At 33.3% G+C, this 23018-nt stretch overlaps 1 protein-coding gene across 1 annotated transcript in view; it reads right to left on the bottom strand.

Moving 5' to 3' along the window:
* Nucleotides 1-23018, bottom strand: part of FAF1 (Fas associated factor 1) — a 265810-nt gene that overhangs the window by 158772 nt on the left and 84020 nt on the right. Inside the window, exon 7 of the mRNA XM_080921695.1 lies at nucleotides 22456-22561. Within this exon, the coding sequence (XP_080777821.1) occupies nucleotides 22456-22561 (106 nt within the window). The remainder of the gene's footprint in view (nucleotides 1-22455; nucleotides 22562-23018) is intronic.

The raw sequence follows: 23018 nt of genomic DNA, 5'->3' as shown, positions 1-23018 counted from the left end.
CACACAAAATGACCATATAATTTACTTAATAAGATAAAGAAAAATCACAACTTATTTTTTCACTGTATATGACGGAGGAGGCACATGGAGACATTGCCACGCTGTCTTTTAAAGTAAGCCATAGAAGTATTATTTCAACTACATCTATAATTTTAAACAACTACAACTATAACTTTAAATAATAGTGAAATTCCTTGTTGGCCATTTTAATAAGTACTAAAGCAAAGAGAAGAAAAATGTTAATCTAAATACATACTTGGTAAATATATAGGGAAATGGGGTTTTAAACAAGTAAACTCCATTTTTAAAGTTTAAAAAAAATCCTCTAATGACAATAAAATAACAGAGGGTAGAGTTACATATATGATAGTCTACTAAAAGTACAAATCATACAGCTAAAATATTGTTTCATAGTGACAATCTGATTGGTTTAAAATGTTAATTTAAAGTATCTAAGAATTATCAATCGGGGGTATTTAGAACTTCAAAACTGAATAGAAGTTTAAAAATGCAAATAACTTTGAAAACAATCATAGCTACAGAGCTATAATTATTAAATAGTCAAGATAGCAAAAGTTTCATTCAAGTGACTTAGAAAACTGCAACATTAATTAAACTTGAGCCTAATTATTGATCAATTCCTTCACTCTGAACACGGTTATCTGAGAATGATTAGAGTAGTTTACATGATACTACAATAAATAAAGTGTGTTCATGTCAGTTTTTTTTTTTTAATTTTACAGAGTTACAATGCAAAATATTATTGGGAGGCTAAAGAGGGCAGACTCCTTAAGGTATGCATGAATTAGGTTTAGAAGACATGAAAGGTATAGGGATACTGTAATAACCACCAGACTCAAGGCCCCACCCTATTGAGTAAGCACTTACTGAATGCCGGTAGGATGACAGCAGATGCTGGTGAGGATGCAGAGAAAGAGGAACACTCCTCCACTGTTGGTGGGGTTCTAAGCTGGTACAACCACTCTGGAAATCAGTCTGGCGGTTCCTCAGAAAATTGGACATAGTACTACCTGAAGACCCAGTTATTCCACTTCTGGGCATATACCCCAGAGAAGCTCCAACATACAACAGAGACACATGTACCACAATGTTCATAGCAGCCCTATTTATAATAGCCAGAAGCTGGAAAGAACCCAGATGTCCTTCAGTAGATGAATGGATACAAAAATTGTGGTACATTTACACAATGGAGTACTACTCAGCTATCAGAAACAATGACTTTATGAAATTCTTAAGAAAATGGATGTATCTAGAGAATATCATCCTGAGTGAGATAACCCAGTCACAAAAGAACAGACATAATATGCAGTCACTGATAATTGGATACTAACCCCAGAAAGCTCTGAATACGCCAGAAACAACTCACAGGCCATATGAAGCTCCAGGGGGTGGGGGGCGCAAAAAGTGGAAGCCTCAGTCCTTCTTAGAAATAAATAAATAAATAAGTGTACACCACCCTCTCAGAGTGTGGTACACCTAGACCTTAAATCATTAATAATCGAAGAACTAAGAATATAGCCTTGTGGCAATTTTTGGTATTCAAAAAATCATTATGTTTAATCTATACATACCAAGAAAACTTTGCCTGTTTCCATGTTACGTTCTGTTATACATGCACTTTATGCTTATGGTAACTAGTAAGATTTCAGTGCATACTATCAACCCTTTAAAAGAATCAAGTACTGACAAAAATACATTCATATAGTTTTATGCCAAAATGCTTATAAAAATCTGTATATGTATCTCTCTTTTTTAAATAAAGTTGTAAGAAAAAAAAAAGGAAGAAAACGTTAGGATGTTAGGGGAACAATTCTCTGATATTCCATGTAGGATCTACTTAATGTAGTTAGAATGAAAATATGTAAATAGTTGCTTACAATATGCATATACAGAACATAGGTTCTTAAAATAAATATGTAAATTTAAGGAATGAATAGATGAGACCACAAGAGAAACTCAAGAATTAATACCCAAACTTGTGCCTCCAGAGAGCTGGAGGGAACTTACTGGTTAAGAGCATGCGGTGCTCTTGCAGTATCCATATCAACTAACAAGTACAGGAGCCTCAAACTCCAGCTTCAAATGATCCCACCTCGTTTCTAGGAGCACCTGTACTCACGTGCACATTCCCATATACATACACATAAATAAAATTAAATGAGGCCTGGGGAGATGGCTCAGCAGTTAAGAGCACTGACTACTCTTTCAGAGGTCCTGAGTTCAGTTCTCAGCAACCACATAGCAGCTCACAACCATCTGTAATGGGATCTGCTGTCCTCTTCTGGTGTGTCTGAAGTACAGTGATAGTGGACTCATAAATAAAATAAATATTTTAAAAAATTAAATGAACATCTCTGAAAAAAAACTTCCTTCTTAAAAATATAGATACTCACTTTATTAATCATAAAAACTAAAATCCACATAAGTTAGAGTGATCACTGTGTGTCATTAAATTAGTGTGTATTTTTTAGAGAAAAACATACTGATACTACTAACAAGAAAATTTCCCCTTAGACTTATAAACTGAAAACTCAGTTCCAGCTTTATCAAGCACATTCACTTGAGTGTAAATACACAAGCATTCATTCAGTTGCCCAGCTAGACAACAAACAAACATGTATTGAGTATCTAATGTGAAGAGGAGAATAATCTATTACAGTGACTATGACGGAGTTCCCATCTTCATGGAGCAGATACTCATTCTGTAAGTGTATGGTAGTGGGAAGAAGAGATGGGAGTGGGTGGAGTAAAGTAACTTAAGAGAAATTTCTATAAAGGTTGAGTATAATTCATTCCAGCTATTTCCTATGTAAGATGAATTGAAATCTTGATAATAATGGACAAGTGTAGGCAGAAAAAATTATGAAATGCCAAAGTTGTATCAGATGCTTTACATACACATGTCATCTGATAATAGGCTCACTGCAGCATTCACTCTTTCTTTACAAAATCAACTGAGGACAAAAGTGTCTAGCAAGTAGCAGAAGCAGGATCCAAAAGGAGAAACCTATAGGACACTGAGGCACATTCTACTTTACTCTGTCATAATACCTTCTCACTCCCCACCTGCAACGTAACCACACTCCCTACCAAAGAAATGTTAGTACTGTTCACTTGCTCGGCAAACTCTTTCTTCGTAGATATGGGACATGCTTTAATTCAATGAGACTAAATAATCATAAATTCCAAATTACTGTCATGTACAAATTAATAAAGTTTACTATACTGATAGCTAACTCAAAGGGATATTTCAGAGATTCTGATCAAAGATCTTGTCTTCAAACACAGTTGGGTGTTGCTTGTATGTTTTTCCTCGAGTGAATAGATATTGTCATGCATTCCAAAACAAATGGAAAGACCATTTGATCATATTTTATTTTTGTCATGTTTCACTGCTCTATGCCAGTACTAAGTAAATTCAAATATGTCCATTCCTGAATAGTGTGGCAGCCTGGCAATCACATTCAATAGAAGCCATGTTATTCTGAGTATTCCGAGCACCTCGACATGACAGCTCAGTCTTTATGCTGTAGATAGTAAAAGACAAGATGACGGGAATGTATGTCACTAATGCCAAGCTACAGAAAGCCTGGCCTGTAATCCTGTGCATGTTGGGGTGATACCCTTGTGTATCTTCTACACTTCTGTATACATATGGCTCTTTTCTTCATATATCCAACGTTGGTAAAGCACTTCCTAAGTTCTATGCTCTTTCACAGTTCCCAGTGCAGCAGTCTCCAATGAGAATGTCTAGAACTACAGGCAAGCAACAGATGAGTGAAATGTGACATAGATAGGTTATCACTTTTAAGAAAATGTACTGACTTATTAATCATTTATCAATTAATAAACTAGTCCTATCTTAGACCACTCTAGACCAGCCAACTGCATAAAAACTGTGGGGCCCAGCACCACCAGAACTTTTTGGTTCTTTAAAATAAGCCAAAAGATCTATTTTCAATTAGTTGTTTTCACTTTCAAAGGAAAATACTTTAGCTTTTAAATATTGGCAACAGCTCGAAATTTATATCCAAGTGGTGGCAAACAACAATTTTGAACTGACAGTTTGCAAAGCCCTGCAGGAAATCACAAAAACAGATAAAGATGTGATATCTTTTCCTTACCGGAACTCACAGCCCTCTAAAAATTACACCCAGAAACAAATAGGAGTAATAGTGACAGAACAGTAAAGACAGCAGTAATGGACCCATGGCGAAAAGAACAACTAGCCCACAGATCACATGTACTTGCACATTCCATGCTCATATCAATCTTGGGGTGAGGGTGCTGAAACAAAATCCTGCCTTATTGTATGTAAACCTGACTTAACTTTATTCTTGCCAACCTCAAAAATATCACCCCACCACTCCAAACAGGTGTTAGTTTTCTGAAGATTCAAATTAATTCAAAACTAATTTATTTTTTATTCAACCCGTTTTTGGGAAAAACTCTGTGTACCTATTAAGGCAATACTCGATATATATATCTTTGGGTATTACTGTTTAAATTATAGCTGAAATCCTAAAAGGTCAAATTGTTGCATATATTCAATATGTAGTAAACTTTATTAACTAGTTTATTTAGTAGACATTTGAATAACACCTACTATTTCTAAGGACTGTTCCAAGTACTTTACAGATTAAACAACTATTTCTGTGCCACATATAGATGAGGCATCTAAGATACAGAAAGAATATAAAATTTATCCAAAGTTAAAATTATAGTTATTAGAATAAGCCTCCCCATTTTACTTTTAATTGAGATAATTAAAAAAATACCACTTTATCTTTACAATTAGGCAAAAACAATATTCCTATTTTTTACATTGACTTTAGAGAGGTATACATTATAAAACAAGTCCAACCAAATACATTAAAAGAGAAAACATAAATTTACATTTTTATACATTAAGACTATTTAATAAGGCATTAAAAACTAACATTTGATTTCAAACCCCTCACTGTTCCAGTCAGTTTTGGCCATACAGCCTCTTTTTATTATCCCTTCCTCTCAACCTCCAAACTACTACACAAAACAAAACCTAAAAGCTGTCTCAGGAATTTCACTAGTCATCCCTAAGTCCAAACAGCATTAGCCTCATAAGCAATATATAGGGACTGAGTAACCATAATCCTATTGTAAGGAAGCTACACGGGTGCTTGACCATGCCAAGCACAGTCTGAGTAGTTAGTTCATCGGTGTCAATGTTAAGCATATATCAAAAGCAAAACCCACTAACTGGGGTACATACTGTAGAGAAGCCCTTTTTTCTATAGCATACATTTCACAACTCACAATTTTTATAAGCAAAGCACATAGAAGAGGATAAGAACTGGACAATTTATAAAGCAAAATTAGTTGACATTTAAAAAAAAACATGTCTATCCCTTATATAACAAGACAATAAATAATACACAGTATTTAAGTCACAACTACATGTGTTAGCACAATCACTGAAGAAGGCAGTTCTGGTAACTTAAGAGATGTAGGTATTAATGAGGTTGACAATTTGAATTTATCAATACAATTAGCCATCCAATCTCACATGTTTTCTCTAACACATACCCCAGACACACCATTAAATATGGCAATCTTCTCCATTTTTACAGATTTGTGCAACTGATGTTCCTACTTTACCAGTCAGGTATTTGATAGACAATGTAAAGGTAATATAACCAAACAAAAGTATCTCCATACATAGCCTTCTTTCATTTCAGAAGTAGAATACCACCATTGCCCAGTTATGAATCATCACGCTTCCCACTGAGCTTCCCATCCACTTCTCCTCCATACCAGACCACGATCACTATCACCTCCCAGCTGGAACAGAACACTGTCTTGGTGATCTCTGTCACTCACTCCTGAGTCCTGTAATCCATTCTATATACAACAGCATTTTTAAAAATCACACCAGGATAGTGTGAACCTAAAACCTCTCAAGGCATTCTACTACACTTAGAATGATCTGCCTCACCCCATCTTTCAAAATTAATAACATCATTATCCTCCTTAGCCACCAGTTATTTGTTTAAAGATAAATTCATGACCAAAGCTGATTCAGTTAACTCAGCTTCAATATTTTTCTTATAATAGAAAATGCAAATTTTAAATGGCACAACCAGCATTACAAACTGGCAGAAGAGACACTATTCCAGTGTTAGGTAGCTACTCCTGCTCTCAATGCAGATACACTGACAATAACAAAACAATATGAAAAAAACAGACAAGCAAACAAAAGAAAAAACCTAGCTCAAAAGAAGAAAACAGAGATGAAAACGGCTTACAGTGCTTACTGCTAGACCTATGTTGTACTAGGTTATTACTCAAACATGTAAAAACTTAAACAAGCAAACTAGCTGAGCAATGGAAATACAGCCTTTAGTCCCAGCGCTTGGGAAGCAGAGGCAGGTGAATCTCTCTGAGTTCAAGGCCAGCGGGATATACAAAGTGAGTTCTAGGACAGCCAAGGTTACACAGACAAAAATCAAAACCACAAAACCTATCCTGTGTCAGTCACTCTGTAACATCTGTAACAGACAAACCTTGATGTGACTTAAACATAAAAGGAAAAAAGTTTTCCTGTAGCTTCATTCTTTCCTTTATTGTTTCTACTTAGAATATATTTATTTCTAGAGACCCAGAAAAATACTGCTTCCTGAAAAACACTTCAGCCATTCAGGTAAAACTATCCTTTGTCTACATTTTCTACCATTAGATCTTTGTTACAGCTTGGTTTATATTTAAAGTGCTCCTCCAAAGAATCGTGTATTGAAAACTGGATCTCAAACACGAACAGTACTCAGAGATAGGGTCCAGAGTTAATGAATCATGAGTCTTGCCTTCACCGGTAGATTAATCCAGTGATGAAGTTAATTTTTAAATAAATTTCTGGGAGGTATTGGTCTTGTAAAAAGTAAGGTCTGTTTGGAAGAAAGTCATCAATGGGGTTTCTTTCAAGGCTATCTTGCCTGGCTTTATTCAGACTCTATTCTCCCCAGGCATCATGAGGTGAGCAGCTTTGATCTGCAATGTTCTGTTTCCCATAATCTTAGAAACAAGTGGTCCAAGTACCAACAAGCTGAAACTTCTGAAACTGTGAACCAACATAATTGTTCCTCCTTTTAAGTTATTTTCTAATACCTTTGTCGTGGTGAAAAGTCTAATAGAAGTACTTATTAATTCATCTCCTCAGATAAAAATTCTACATGCAAATCATCTATTTGCTGTATGCTGCTGACCAGGTACTTAGCATACTGCAGAAAGACCTTGGATACTACATTTTTCCTTTCTAAAGTCAGGCTGTTATAGTAAAAGCCAAGAGGAAAAAGAAAGTCACACTCTCTAGAGGAGACAGCCGTTGAGAATGGCTTTAAGAACTTTTAGATACAGATAAGGAGGATAGGAGAAGGCAAACAGAAGCTAACACAAGACTCAGATGTAAAGAGAACAATTACCAGTTTTGTAGATGGAGGAAGGTAGAACCAGTGACCAAGTGGTGCTCAAGAGTCTCTTGAGGAGTGCATACTAACTGTCCTTTCTGAACCTACCTATCCCATTCTCTGTCCTCCCTTCTTCCCTCTCTTCTTCATTTTCCTTTCTCTGATTAAATCTACATTAAAACATTTTCTTAATAAATTTTAACTTTAATATTTTAAAACTGAGTGCTTTATGTTACAAGTATTGTGTTAAAAGTTTTAATTGCACTAATGTAATTTTTTAATACTAGATATACTGAGATCTATTATCATCTAAGATGAAAACAGAAAGCTGAATGGGTTTCAAGGTCAAGCAGTAGATGACAGATAAGAGTACAAAGTACAAGATCAACATGAGACTGAGTTTACTCAAGACATTCTTAGAATCAGTCCAATTTTTAGTTATTAAAGTAGGTAGTACAGTTGTGCCAAGGAATGAGGCAGTCTTGCTGGCATATAAACAAATGTAATTATAATTTGTGATTATAACTAATGGTAGAAATAAACTAAGGTGAATGACAAAAGCTAATGAGGAATGGAAACCTAGTTAGACTGACAGAAGGTGATAAAGGAGATTCTTCAAAGAAAGTACACAGGTGAGATCTGAAGACAGTATGAACATACCAAAGATGTCCCAGGAAAAACTACAGCCAGAATGCCGGTAAGATACATGAAGATATGTACATATAAATAAAGGAGCCAATGTAACGTTTCATGGCAGTTAAGTGAGGAAGAAAAAAAAACAACAACAAACCACCACCACCACCACCACCACCACCACCAACAACAACAACAACAACAACAACAACAACAAAAATGCCAAAAAGAGACCAGATGGTGTAAAATCATTAGTGCATGTGAGATTTCTGTAGACAATGCTAAAGAGCTTCTTTTCAACTCTTTTAACGTTTAGGTGGGCAAACCTGACTCATTTTCTTACAGTGGTGAGGATTAAGTTTGAGTACTTGCATGTGCTAGGCAAGTACTTTATTATTACGATTGGGTTAAAATATAAGAATCAAATTATGGAAGATTCAGTAGTGGGCTACTGCTGGTGTTCAGCTAAAAGACAACAGTGGGAACTGAGTGAGAAGAGGGAAGAAAGTAATTAATCTAGTGACTAAGATAAAAACAGATAAAATAAGTGTAAAAATTATGTTGCCCATTGATTATGAAAGTTTATGAAAGTAGATTAACTACATATTTAATGCACAATAGAATAATAGGCTTTTAGACAGGGACTTCCGATATTCTGGTCAATTGTAAATATTGTGTATAGATCACAAAACATAATTTCAGAATAGCTTACTGTTTGTAGTATTTAACACTCTAGTGTTTAAGATTTAACATGCTTATCTTTTCAACAAAATTTAAATTATTTCAAATTTAGATGATAATAAATATCACACAGAATTGTCAGAAAACAGTTTATTAAAACACATACAAATATTATGGTTATAGAGAAAGTCTTAGAAAAATTAAAAATTGCAATGACTTAAAAGTTGAATTAAAATTATTTTAGGAACTGCGAAGATAGTTCCTAATGTTCTGTAGGTGTAAGAACTTGAGTTGGCATTTTTAGAGCCTACTGCAGACCACAGCTATAATCTCAGACATCCCATGGCAAGATAAGAGGCAGAGATAAAAGGATTCCCAGAAGCTTGGCAAATGCAGTTGTGAGAAAAAAACAAAGCAGGAGACTGACTCAAACAGGATAGAAGGAAAGAAACACCTCTTACCACCATACACGCACCCTGTCATCTGCATATGCAAACATATGAATATATGCACACATAAACATCACATGCACAAATTAATTTTAAAAATAAAAAGTATTTACATAAATGCTACTGTTGATATGATCAGTAGAATTTTTGCTAAAACAGAAATACAAGTTGTCTTAATTCAATAATTTAAAACTAATATTTCAAATATCCAAGACATTATATTTGATATATTTATAGTTAGGCTATTTTTGACTAGGAAGAATTAATCAGTTACCTTCTTTAATGTAAAAAGAATCTTTCCACTATCATGAGGCGGTTCACACTAAATCCCAACATGGACACTAAAGGGTGGGTTAGTCAAGTAAGCAATAAATACCAAAGCTTAGTGTCAGCAAAACTGCAACAGAAACATCTTAACAAGGTGAACACAGACAAAAGGTCATCTTTACTGTGTACCGTAGTTAGAGTTTAACTGCTGGGGACAGACACCAAGACCATGGCAAGTCTTATAAGGAAAACATTTAATTGGGGCTGGCTTACAGGTAGAGAGGTTCAGTCAATTATCAAAATGGAAGTAGGGCAGCATTTAGGCAGGCATGGTGCAGGAGGAGCTGAGAGTTCTATATCTTCATCTGAAAGCTGCTAGTGGAACACTGACTTCCAGACAGCTAGGATGAGGGTCTTAAACCCATGCCCAGAGTGACATATCTGCTCCAACACCTCCTAATAGTGCCATTCCCTGGACCAAGCATATACAAGTCATGAATTTCCAAACAGACTTTAAAAAGAGTTGTAGACTAGGTTGGGATGTTCAGCCAACTGCAGCAGGTTCAGATAGTAAAAAAAATAAATTAGCCTTGTTTGTTTTTTAAGATAAGGTCTTTGTACATTGTTCAACTTGACCTTGAATTAATTCTCAATGGTCTTCCTACCACACTTCCCACCTGAGTACTAGGACTGCAGATACACAACACTCTGCCCATACAAATGTTTTCCTTTTTTAAAACAGACTAATCAATATCTTTATTCTTCACACAAAGTGTTCATTCTATCATCAAATACACATTTATTACAATATGACAAAATATTAATGGAAGCACAATACAAATTTAAGTCTCAGAAACTTTGTTGATGTAAACAGTCTCTTGTGATACCTGTTACACACAAAACTGGCATCAATGCTCTTGAAATTCTACCTCCCAGAGCAGCAAATACCATAAAATAATTATCAAATAAAAATATAACCTCTTTCATATATTTAGCCAAAATGCTTATGGACTTTGGTTCCATAAAACTTTCCAATGGTTAATAAATACTACATTTACTTTTTACTTTTGAAAATACAAACTCATATCACTAACTCATAAAGAATTCCCTCCCCTTAACAGTCAAAAACTTGAATGGGTATGTCCCCCGATAGATAAACAAATGTCCAACAAACAAATCAAGCAATATTCTTTCAATCATAAGTCACTAAAAAATGAAAACTACTTTAGGATGGTTAATTGTAAAGAATCTTTTATACATAAGTCTTTGCCTGCAGGTATGTATGCATATCACATGTGCGCCTGGTACCTGAGGAGGTCAAATAAGGGCAGCAGATGATCCCTGTTCTGGAATTGCAAGTGGTGGTATGAGCTGCTATATGAGTGTTAAAACTCAAACCTGAGTGCTCTGCAAGAGCATCTGGTGATTCTATCATTAAATCACCTCTTCAAAACTGCAATTACTTTTGAAAAATCAGAAAACAAGTACTGGTGGGATGGCAATGCTGAGACAACACAGCAGGAAAGCTATCTACATGCTAAGGTTTAAAAACCTATTTTTGGAAGCAAAAGTTGCTACCGTTTTACATTAAAAAAAAAAAAAACTCTAAAATTGAAAAATGAAAGTCAGGCCACTCAAGGATAGATAAACTACATAACTTGGTAGTGGCGACAAGAACAGTAGTTCAGTTTCACAGATCACAGTGCTTATGGGAATATAAACTTAAGAAGTCACCATAGAAGTCAGTTTGAAGGCTCCTCAAAGAAGCAAAACAGGAATATCCATACTGATCTAGGCACATCATTCCTAAACATATAAATGAAGTATTCTAAGTCAGCACACCACAGAACCTTGAATATCCATATTTCCTGCTGCACTATTCATAAGCTATGGTAATAGCCTAATTGCCCATCTGCATACAGACAGCATGAATGAGTAAAGAGGTACATAAAAATAATAGACATCTGAAGAAAAATAGAGAGAATCGGGGATTATCATGTTAGTCAATAAAAGCCATACTCAGAAAGATAAATATTGCACATGAGAAATTCAGATTTAAATATGTAGATGTATCTACATAACTGAGAGAGGAAGATATGCGCCATGAAAACTAGGGGAACTATTTGAGAGGAGCAAACAGACTAGTGAAAGGGTAAGAAATGGGCCCAACAAGATAGCTTGTGAGTACAAAGTGTAACAGTATATAGACATGAATACATCGAAAAGAAACAAGTATGGACAAATACAAATCACAATGTTTTGAAAATATGCTTATTTCAAATTAATATCTAGAAAACTAAAGAACAGTTGCATAATTACTTTTGCAAATACCTCGGGTAGACATAATCTTGATGCTAACAGATTTTTCTTTTCTAATTTAGCTATTCTTTAAGTTCACCTATTCTATACCCATTTTATCAGGAGGTCCTGATATTAAGAGATAAACATTTTACACTTTCCTTATTTTAAGATACATATAGTCTAATGAGGGAAATAAGTAAATATGAAGTCATCATAAATGAATGAGGTATACCTGATATATATTCACAAAGAGAACACTCAGAAAAGAGACATCTAACCTGAATAACGCAAAATTAAATACCCAGATTGAATAACTACCTAGCTCACAATAATAGACTCAAATTACTTTTGGGAGTTTCAACCAATCAATTTGTCCCCTTAGAGAACAAAGCCATAAGTAAAGGCATTAAAAAGAAAAAAAAGTAAAAGCAAGGATCATAACTCCAAAACCACTTCCTAGAAATCCAAAATACATTTGGGCAATAAAGGATATATCATCAACGACAACTAAAAAGAACCCAACACTGGCTATGAACTGTGATGTCTGCATATTGATATGTGAACCGCATTCATTTTGCTAATAAACTTTACACTTTGTCCCATTTCATCTTCACCATGGAAACACAGGTAAATGCTCTTGATAATATGAAAAAGACTATTGTCAATACCAATAACAAAATTTGAATTTAGTACAATAACTCTTAAAAGCTTGTTTTGGAAACAAAAAGCAAAAAAGTTGTCATAAAAATTCAGAAGCCTCACTATTGGATAATTAGCTATATTAATTTAAGTGTGATTCTCATGCTTTTCTTCCATGGTGATTATGAAACTTTTCTATAATATGAGGAAGGAAATAAGTTAGGATCCCAAATCCAAACTTTTATTAACATCGGTTATAGTAACTATCTGGTAGCAGTATGCCTATTAGAATTATTACATTAATTGACAAAGATTTAACTCTGAAAATAGTGTGTGTCAAACAGGTTTCTATTCATCTAAAATATAAACTGGGGTTAGAAAAATATTTCTAACTTTTCCAAGTATTGCAAGCTTGTCTAATGGTGCCACCATAGATTTACTAAGGTATAAAACTAAAAGTAGAAAGATAATTATATAAATAAGTACAAATTAGTAATATGATATGAAAGTGTGATAATTACATAATCAAGAGGTCTAGCAGGTATATAAATTCATACTTGTTTTATAAACTTACGAAAATAAAAGTGTACCTCACTCTCTTTAAAGATAGACTATTTATAATTTCTAATACTTTTCAAAGCTAGCTACTATATACCACTGAAGTTTTGAAAAAGAAATTGCTTAAAAGAAAAATTATTATTATTATTATTATTATTATTATTATTATTATTATTATTAAATTTCTCATAATACAGATAGTATAAAAACACTTTAAACTATCGGTCAAATAGGAAGAAGCCATGGCCCTATAGATTGCTAACAATGAAGAGAAATTTTATGTGAATAAGACTTATTTTCAGGAACTTTTTGCCTTCTTGCCTCTTAAGGCAACCTTGGACTTCTGTAGTGCATTTTGTGCTTAACTACCAAAAATTCTTAAGTATGACCTACATATTCACAAGCAGAAGTTACTTAATGCCACATTATCTTCCCAGAAAGCTAAGTCTTTGGCGTGGTGCTTGTTCTAGAGGGGAAATATTCCCTACATGCCTGCAGCCATTTCAGAAGCTTCTTCCGGAGTTGGTCATTCAACATTTTTTAAAATTTACCCTTACAATTCCTTTGTTTTAAGTATTATGCAATCAACAATTCAAGATTTATGAACATTGAACATTTTTAACATAAAGTTTCTATGAAATTATTCATAATCAATGCATGGAATGGCTGTAGTCGAAACACAGTGAGAATAATATTTGTTTTAAACTACAGGATACAACAGTTTTGGACACTGCAGGCTGAAAGTGTGCTGGCATTTTTAAAAATTCAATTATGTATTGTTGGTCCAAATACAATTTGTTATCCTCTGTCATCCACAGGACTTCCGGCATTATTCTTTCCCAGGTAGCTCTTTTTTTGTTTCCCTCATCCCTTCCCATCAATGTCCAATGTTCAGTATTATTTTTCCAATTGCCCTTGCTCTACCCCCATGCATTAGCTGTAAAATAGATGTAAAGCTTGGTGTATGTCCAAAAACCTTATGATCAAAATACATACTTAGCAAATTGTTTGGCTAAATCTTTCATGTATGATGAAAGATTATTACCACAATTCATTAGCAAATTATAGACTTTGAAATGTAGGCAGACAAATATTTGGCCCTGTATCAATCAATCTGGACCAGCTGGGTAGAAATTCACACAATCCCAGGAAACTTGGGAAGTGGAGTGCTCTTTCATTTTTCATTCACTTGAAACATTAAAGAAAAATTATCATTCTATAAAAATGTCCTCTTTTCAAAAATTTAGCTGAGTGATTTTAGAATGAGTTTTATTTTCAGTCAATTACCAAAAAACTGAACCCTTTCTCCTGCATATTATTGTGAAAAACATAACAGCTAATAGATACAGAGTACTATATACTTAACCATTATGACCCACTTTTAAAAATTAAATATTTAATAAAGGTTGCATTGCCCTTAAATAGAGTGAGGATATTTGTATATTCACTAAATGAGCATGGGAAATGATTTTACAGTTATTCACAATAAATAATATCATTCTCATTCGTACTCCAAGGTACTCTAGCCTGGTCAAGTGACCTTGTACAAAGATTCTGATTTATCCCACATCTGCCTATTTTGGTTAAGCTACAAGGCCACATACAGGGACAGCTGCACTTTAAGAGCAACTTAAAACAAATTTCATCCTAGTGGCATCTAATCCAGTGCTTGGTACAAGATGCATGGAAAAGTCAGTGTCAAAATTGAACAATGACGGCTTTGCAATGAACAGATGCTTTTGCCTTGCAGCTGTAAAAGCTCAGAGCAATCCAGTGCTCTACTGTCTGGTCACGCAATGACCACAAAGCAGGGAATACATTTGTCATTTATACACTGTTTGCTGTGAGCTTTTAAAGTCTTTTATTTTATTCATAAAAGGAGGTGGGGGGGTTGGTTATATTGAGGGTAATAAAACTCCAAACTAAGTAACAGAATTTTTGTCAAAGTATATTTATCAGAAGGATAATGTTTCAAAAAAATAATTCTTTGACTACACAGTGCTAAGTCATATTAGATGAATGAAAAAAATATCATAACTGATGTGTCCAGGAGGTTGTGTCTAAATAATTTTTGGCTTATAATGATAAATATGAAAATGATTTTCTGTAAGTAGAATTATCTTAATATAACTAGTCTTAGACCACTATGTTTATGAACATTTTATATTCATTTACCTATCCTTTAATCCTTGCATGCTGTTTATTTGGTTCTTTGTTTTTGCAAAAGGAAGACCTAAGAATGGGATATTACTTACTGCATGGCTGGAAGATACTTAAATGTTGAACAATAATACGGTGCTATAGAGGGCCATGATGAAATTCACAGCCTTTCCCAACCGTAGTAATCAAGTGTATGACATTTGGGAACCTAGGGTAATAGTTTAATGCTGAAATAAATTATTCGCTTATTTATTTATCCAAGCGCTGTCTGTGAATGGTCAGAGAACAGGCTCCAGCTAAGCAAATGACTACACCGTCACGATCAAACAACTTCTGTCAACTGAGGTTCTGGTTCTAGCACTAGTTCGTCACTCTTCGCGATTAAAACAAGAATGCAGTAATGTTTCCTTTTTTAAAATGTTGCTCTTTCTTTTCTTAATCTTTTCTTTTATTTTGAAATATTTTCTCCCCAAGGATACCAATTCATTAACACCTTATTGTTTACAAATTTCACTGGATGTTTGTTGGTGGAAGGTTTGAAGGAATCCCCTTTTATCTTGCTCCATCCTCCAAATACAATTTCAATACAAAATCCCAAACAAATCATCACAGTAATAGTTTATTTCAAGTACTAAAGTACTCCTCAGATAAAAGTCTGAAAATAACAATTTTTATAGTTCTGAAAAATAAAAATTTCTGTATTTAGTTTTACATATTTATATTTTATTTTCTAATCATATAATTAAAATGCAAACATAAAAGGCATACTTCCCAGTATATTATGTCTACTCAAATATCATGCATTGTGAAAGCATTACAAACTTTAAAAGACCATGAAAAATTTATAATTATACTCCTAATATAATTTTGTTATCTAATTAATAGCTATTATTAGAAAGAATTCAAATAAGAATGTTGGTAATATGGGATAAACAAAGATAATCTATGCCATTAAAATATACCATGAAGAAATGAGTGACTTGCTTAAATGTAGAGTTGTTTATGAAGCTATCTCATGGGGAAAAAAACACCTATTTTTTAAATGTGATCATTAATATATTAGTTACATATTTTGTCTAAGAAAACATTTACACTGATAGCATTAAAATCACAGTATTGTTGATGAACAGCTTTAAATTTAAGGAATAACTATAAATATAAAAAACATACATTTGTTAATATTTCATTACTACTTATTAACCAGAATTATTCTAACAAAATTGTGAATTTTTTGTTTGAAAATATAGTTCAGCTTAAGGTGATTAAATGTCATATTGATTCATATTCAATACACCTTTCATTATATATTTTATGAAACTGTAGAAATTTATAAAAATTAAGTAAATAGTTTCTTTTTAAGTGCACTTTATCATTTCAATTCACTATAATTTCAATTTATTTTAAAAGTATATGTTTTACTCACATATACATAAATAAATCACAAACCAAAAGCTAACAGATGTGTGACTTCTAATTAGTTATAATAATCTCTGCTTCAATGCCATTAGAATGAGCCTCTCCTTTCTTTTGAAAACTAAAAAAGCTTTCCTTTGAATTTTAAACTGTCAGGGTGCTTCAAAGTCAATGTACAAAATCTGCTTTGATTAAAATTTTAGACATCTACAGTGATAACTTTATGAAAGGAAAATATTAAATTATAATTATCCTAAACAGACACAGTCTTGTGAAACTAACCCTACATTCATGTTAAAACACAAAGAGTTGAATATAATGAATTTGATTCATCCTCGGACACAAAGCTTCACCACAGTAAACTCAGTCAACTGTTGCTCTTGCGCTTATATTCATGGTGCTTAAATAGCTCACTTTAAAACAAAAAAAACTCCAATTGGCTTTTCATACATCCACCCTCCCCAAAAATAACGCACTTGAAAAACTCAAATGATATGAAAGGCTTCAAGGCCTCTTTTCTCCCTTTCATACCCTTTTTTTTTATTTCTGTTTGCAGTAATCTGCCTTTCTCTTTCTCTTTCTCATTGCTACAGAGCAGGCGAGGAGGCTCAGAGCTTTGAAAAGGGGGCTCTGTGTGTAATGGGTCCACTAGAATTAATTTACTTGCACTAAATCCATTGAGCACAGAGGTCCCCCCCTTCTCAAATCATTTGGAGTCGAACGCAGCCCCCAGCCTTTGTAATTCTAGTAAAGCACTTAAAGTGCACAGTAGGTGTTCATGAGGACCATCTGGTCAAAAGCAAAACAAGCTGCTGATTTTGCCTTTGAATAGAATGAAGCAAGTGTGAATTAGTCTCTTCAATTAGCACTATTACAACCTGTCAAGTGCATATTGTAAAACAGGATTATTACAGTATTGGTCACCAGTGCAATTATTTACTCTCTGCCTTTTCTTGCATATAAAAAATGTCTCATGTTTATTGGTTTCTGATAACTGAATGTACTTTCTCTCAACTTAGGCATTTTAAAGCTATCAACACACAAACCACAGATTATAAATATGATAGGCTAAGATGTTAGGATACAAGTATCGTAAGTAACAAAGGACTAAAGCATTGCCCTTAACTTTTAAGAAAATTGTGTTTTTATTTGTGATGCAGATGAAAAAATTTATGTTTTTAAATAATGTCCAAATTATTCTAAAATATTTCTAAATGAGGAAAAATACTGTAATTTCTAAATACCTATACCATAAAAATCAATTACATTTATTTCCTAAACAAAAACACAAAAGATCTCAATAAGATAATCACTATTTGTTCATTTGAAGCAATATGATTCAACAAAGCTGTTTTAAAATGCAATCTGAAATCAATAATATATGTGCCTCATAGTCTCCTTTTTCAGAAAGGTGAAAAATGGTTTGAATTCATGCCTGGTTGCTAAAATCATCTTACCTTCTTCCTAAAATGTCATTTTTGTATTTTAAGTTTTTTTAAATGATATATGCTAATTAAAACTACTCATTCTAATTGAGCTAATATATGCCATTTATGTTGCAGTAAGAACAAACCACTTAAACTTTTAATTAAGTAAGCATGCAACTTAATTTACCCTTTTGCACATGACCATTCTCAGCTACCTCACTTTCTTCAATTCTTTGCCAGTAGCTCCCCACCCCACACTGGAAAACAAACACTCCAGTCCCTAAAAAAGGTACCTAATATTTCAAAACATTTAAAGAAAGGACACAACAGTTAAGAAGTTATAATCTATTTACTAATAGAAAAGTGCTCGCTAATATAATTTGTGAAGAACTACTAATTTCAAAACAGTTACTGGCCACCAGCCTTAGCTTACAGTTCAAAGCACACATTAGTCAAGATGAGAAAGCACCAAGAACAGACCAAACATAAAAATAGCACAAGGTTTAAATTTCAGAATCAAAATGAACATCCCAATTTCACAATTATTTTTAAGAATTGGTATGACTTAGGTAGATTACTCTAGATACCAATTCTAGCTCAATGGCTTCCCACTTAATCATTAGTTTGTATAGCATGGCACTAGCAGTGAAATGTGCTACTTGCTCCCTGTAAGATATGGCTTCATAGGCTGTCAATTTTCCCCATTCATTCCCATTAAGAACTAAATCAACATTAATAAGAATAGTGAGAATTCTAGGGTAAAGTGAAACTTAGAAGGGGATTTAAATAATTCCAATAGCTATTCATTGCACTTCTCACTGTAATAGATAAGTAATAATCCATGATTCTGCACTAAAAATACTCAAGATTTCTTATCTTTGTTTTTCAGATCAGGTGTATGTTTCTTAAGTTTATATGACATCTACAAAAAAAAGTAGAAATTTGCCTAACAGAAGCTTTTGCAATAATAAAGCAGACAACAAAGAATCAGTTTCCAAGAAAAGTTGGCTTGATTTCAGGGACTTTATATCCTTTTCCACACCTGGGCTAAGGATTTGCAGAGGCAAATCAGCCTTTCTTCCCTTGTGTTAGCCCACCCCAAGAGCATTTGAAACCACAGATTTTTAAATTATTAGAATCTCTGCAATTAATTGTTTAAACCTGTGAATTCTCAAGAGTAGAAAACTGATTAAAATAAGAGGCTTGTTTAAATTTTGAAGGAATTTCAGTATTTTAAAGTGTGATTAGTATTAATTTAGAGTGCAAATTGGTAGAAAGTTGGGGCTGTCACAATGTTATTACAATATTATTCAGTAATTTTCTGAGGAACAGTGTTATAAAAGAACAAGATTTTACTTCTTACAACTACTTGCAACTATCTCCATTCTAACCATCTCTAGAGGTTACTGCCTTGTTCTCACATAGAATATGTTAAGTTGAAAATTCTGTAAAGAGCTTAAAACAAGAACGAAATCAAAACCCCTTCACCTGGCACCCAAAGAAAAACAGTCCCATGTTACAGCAACAGCTCAACAGAATGAGCCAACACTAGCAGGACATCAGTTACCACCACTTTGAGACTTAAAACAGTATTTGAAATCCTAACTGCATCTTAGCACTAGTTTCTGAATCAGTATTTTTAAAGATTTACTTTTTTCACTTAATAGTTACAAGTGGTGACCATTTCAGTCCTACTTATTTAATAGTTTTCTGAGTAAAGAAAATACTGTAAAAGCTTTCTTTGAAAAATTCAAGACTTTCAAACCATTAAGAATGTTTTTACCTAGAATATGAAAACAATTTACTCTATTAGTAAACAACAAGATGTTTTTAACCTACTCCTTTAAACTGTGTGTGTGTATATATAGCATGTGTGTGTGTATATGTGTGTGTGTGTGTGTGTGTGTGTGTGTGTGTGTGTGTGGTCACAACCTACTTTCGGGCTTACTATTGAAAGAAGATTGCTAAAAATGGTGACAGATTAATTTACAATTTAGAATCTAGAACATCAATAAGCTTCCACATTAAAAACAAAACTACTAGTATTAACACAGAACTACAAAATGTTTCAAGATTATACTTTTCTCTTAGTACAATTAAACTGACTTACATTAGCTTAGCAAGAAAAGGCACTGTGTTGCCAACTGTCCACAGGAGCACCTTTCCTTCCTGAAACCAGCCTCAGCACAGGATCCCACAGGTCCAAGGAAAAGCCAGGGGTCTATGCTCTCAGTCAGTTGCTCCACAGCCTTCCTCAAAGTTACACTAAATAAAGCAGTCCATATGGAACTGTAGAGCAATTTTCACTAGACACAGTATTTGTTTCTTAATAACCAGAATTTAGAAATATTATTTTAAATTAATTTTTGAAATTAAAAAAGGAAAGAAAAAACTATTACCAAAAATACATAAGAATATGTCATTTAAAAAAATGCTTCTGAAGCCATTTTTAAAAAATATTTATAACATGGTAAGAAAAGTATTTCAATGTTTTGAAGTCCTTGACACTTAAAATATATTTGATAATCTAAATAATACACCAGAGAACAGTTTCCGCCAACTGTGGCACGCAATGGCACATTTACAGAATTTTAAATATTTCTTTTAATAATTGATGTAGTCATTCTGAATCATTCTGCATAGGATATCAGGTGTGAGCAGATTGCATTAACATTGCTTAAACATTTCAACTTGTCAGTATGGCCAACTCGATTTCGAAATATTTGCAGTATTTTCCCATCGAAACAGTAATAAAGGCAAAATAAATATATGCCACTACTTTATAATCACTGAACATTAATGAATATTTTATGTCTTTTTAAATCTCCCTGTTTAATTTAAAAGGGTGAAATTAAGTCTCCTCGCTGCAATATGCCAATTATCTGTAAATCAAACAATAACTTGGCCATTATGCTCCTTTTTGTTAATATAAGAGAAGCTAATTTGAAAACACTGAGTGGCATTTTTAGGCTATCAGCTTAATAGTCCTTTCTGCCCTCTTGTGGGAGAAAGTGGAAACACACTCAAGTCAGTTAAACTCGTAATGCAAAAGAGAGATTTGGGAATGAGAAACTGCACACAAAAGTTTATCTATAAAAATTTCACTCAGAAGACAGATATTCCTACATTTATCCATCATACATTTTATTCCTCTTCAAATAAAAAAAACCAAGCAACAGAATGAAATTTATCTTATTGTATTGCTTTTTTGCTTAACTGGAGTTATTGTGAAACTACATTTCTTTATTTAATTAAATGTTTATATATAAAATTTAGATTTTATTTTCAAAGATCCTATGATAAATATGACATAGAATCATATTTAAATTTTAGATAAAATGACTTTTCAAGAAATTAAAATTTTAAATTCTGAGGATAGAATGCCCTAAAGGTTAAAAAAATGAAATGGCAATGTAAAAGCATAAAATTCAAATAAAATAAGTGGGGTGGGTAAATTTAGAACTCAGAGAAAAGGCTGGATGTTAATGATTGGTTATAACAGTTATTCAAGTTATCAATGGAGAAGATAAACTTAGGGAAAAAGTTCTTTGTGACAAATTCAAAGGAAAAATTCATTAATCAAACATGAAAAAAATAAATAATATTCTACCCATTACCAAACGTTTTGTAATTCTAAAAAAAATACTTATTCTTTCAAGATGTTATTATTTTAAACAACATGGTCTTAGATTTTTTTTTTAATGTAGCAATCCAAGATTTAGCATGATCTAGTCTCTTAAAATTCAGTAGTTTTTAAAAAAAGGAAAAAGTTAAGTTTTATAAATTACAAAAGTTAATATGAAATAGTCAGCCACTATTTTAATGTCTCTAAGCATGTCCTGTCAAAGCCTCTAATATTCCTCATCCCCCAAGAAGAGAATTACTGGCCTTTAGATGGGTGGGGCCAAAGAAGTACTTTTTTAGAAACAGTGACCCTCTTCAGTCACACTGAAGAAAATAAAGACAGTATTAACAGATTCTGAGCTAAATGACAGTCTCAAACATCTTATGACTGCTGTCCAAAGCTAGGATTGATCTACTTAAGAAAAGCCTCTTCAAACTCCTGTTTAAACCAGAAGCATAAATACATGACACATTTGAAAGTGACCTTTCAAATAAAACAGAAGCATACTCCACAGTGAGTGCTGCCAACAATTTCCAAATTAATATTTTGAGTAACATTATAAAGCCATAAAATATTTTGTATAATAATGGATTCTTCATAAGTAGGGTTTTAAACAGAGCGTTTTAAGAGTTATCAAGAACTCCCACTTACAACATTTGTATTTCTAGGTCAAGTCATTTAGTTTATCTACTGTAATCATTGATTCTCTAGTTAATTAAAATTAAAAAGCTAATAATGAAATATAAAGAGAGTTTCTACCAGAACAGATAAGCCCTCTTTAACAGGGTCAACATTAGCTATAATGAGCTACCTTTATTCCTTAGCTGTGAGACATAACTCACCTCTTGAATGGTACTGCTTCCTGAGAAGTTCAGGTTGTACTCCCGCTGGACCTCTCGGTGGGTGATGATCAGCATGAAGTTTTGATTTAATGATTCCTGCAGGGCACTGAAAGGGTTGAAAGAAAAACAAGGAACTCAGAGATGAACAAGTTCTAGCTTGCTTCACAGCTAGCTACAAAAACCCCAGGAGTACCCTAACCTCCACACAGGCTTGTCCGGGCCCAATGTTATCATCTTCTCAACTCCTAAAGGCAAGAGAGCATGCTGAGAACAACCAAGGGGAGCTAACCTGTTAACTCCTTCTCTACCAAGGTGTTTTAAAACTTCTATTGTAAATTCTTCAAATACATAACATTTTTTACAAACACTATTGTCTATTTACTTATTTCTCCAAAAAAATCAATTGTCTTTCATTGTCAAATGATATTAAATATCTATAAAAATATTATTCAAACATACTATTGAAAGGCTAATACGATTCTAATAAAACAGCTGTCTAGAAAAGAACCATTAAACTATTGTTTATACTTACAAATGCTGTATAAAACAGAAATATGTTTTCA

This window comes from Micromys minutus (genome assembly GCF_963924665.1).
Source record: "Micromys minutus genome assembly, chromosome: 9".
Classification (NCBI taxonomy): domain Eukaryota; kingdom Metazoa; phylum Chordata; class Mammalia; order Rodentia; family Muridae; genus Micromys; species Micromys minutus.
The sequence above is the reverse complement of the archived record's forward strand: the minus strand, read 5'-3'. Positions and strand labels throughout refer to the sequence as shown.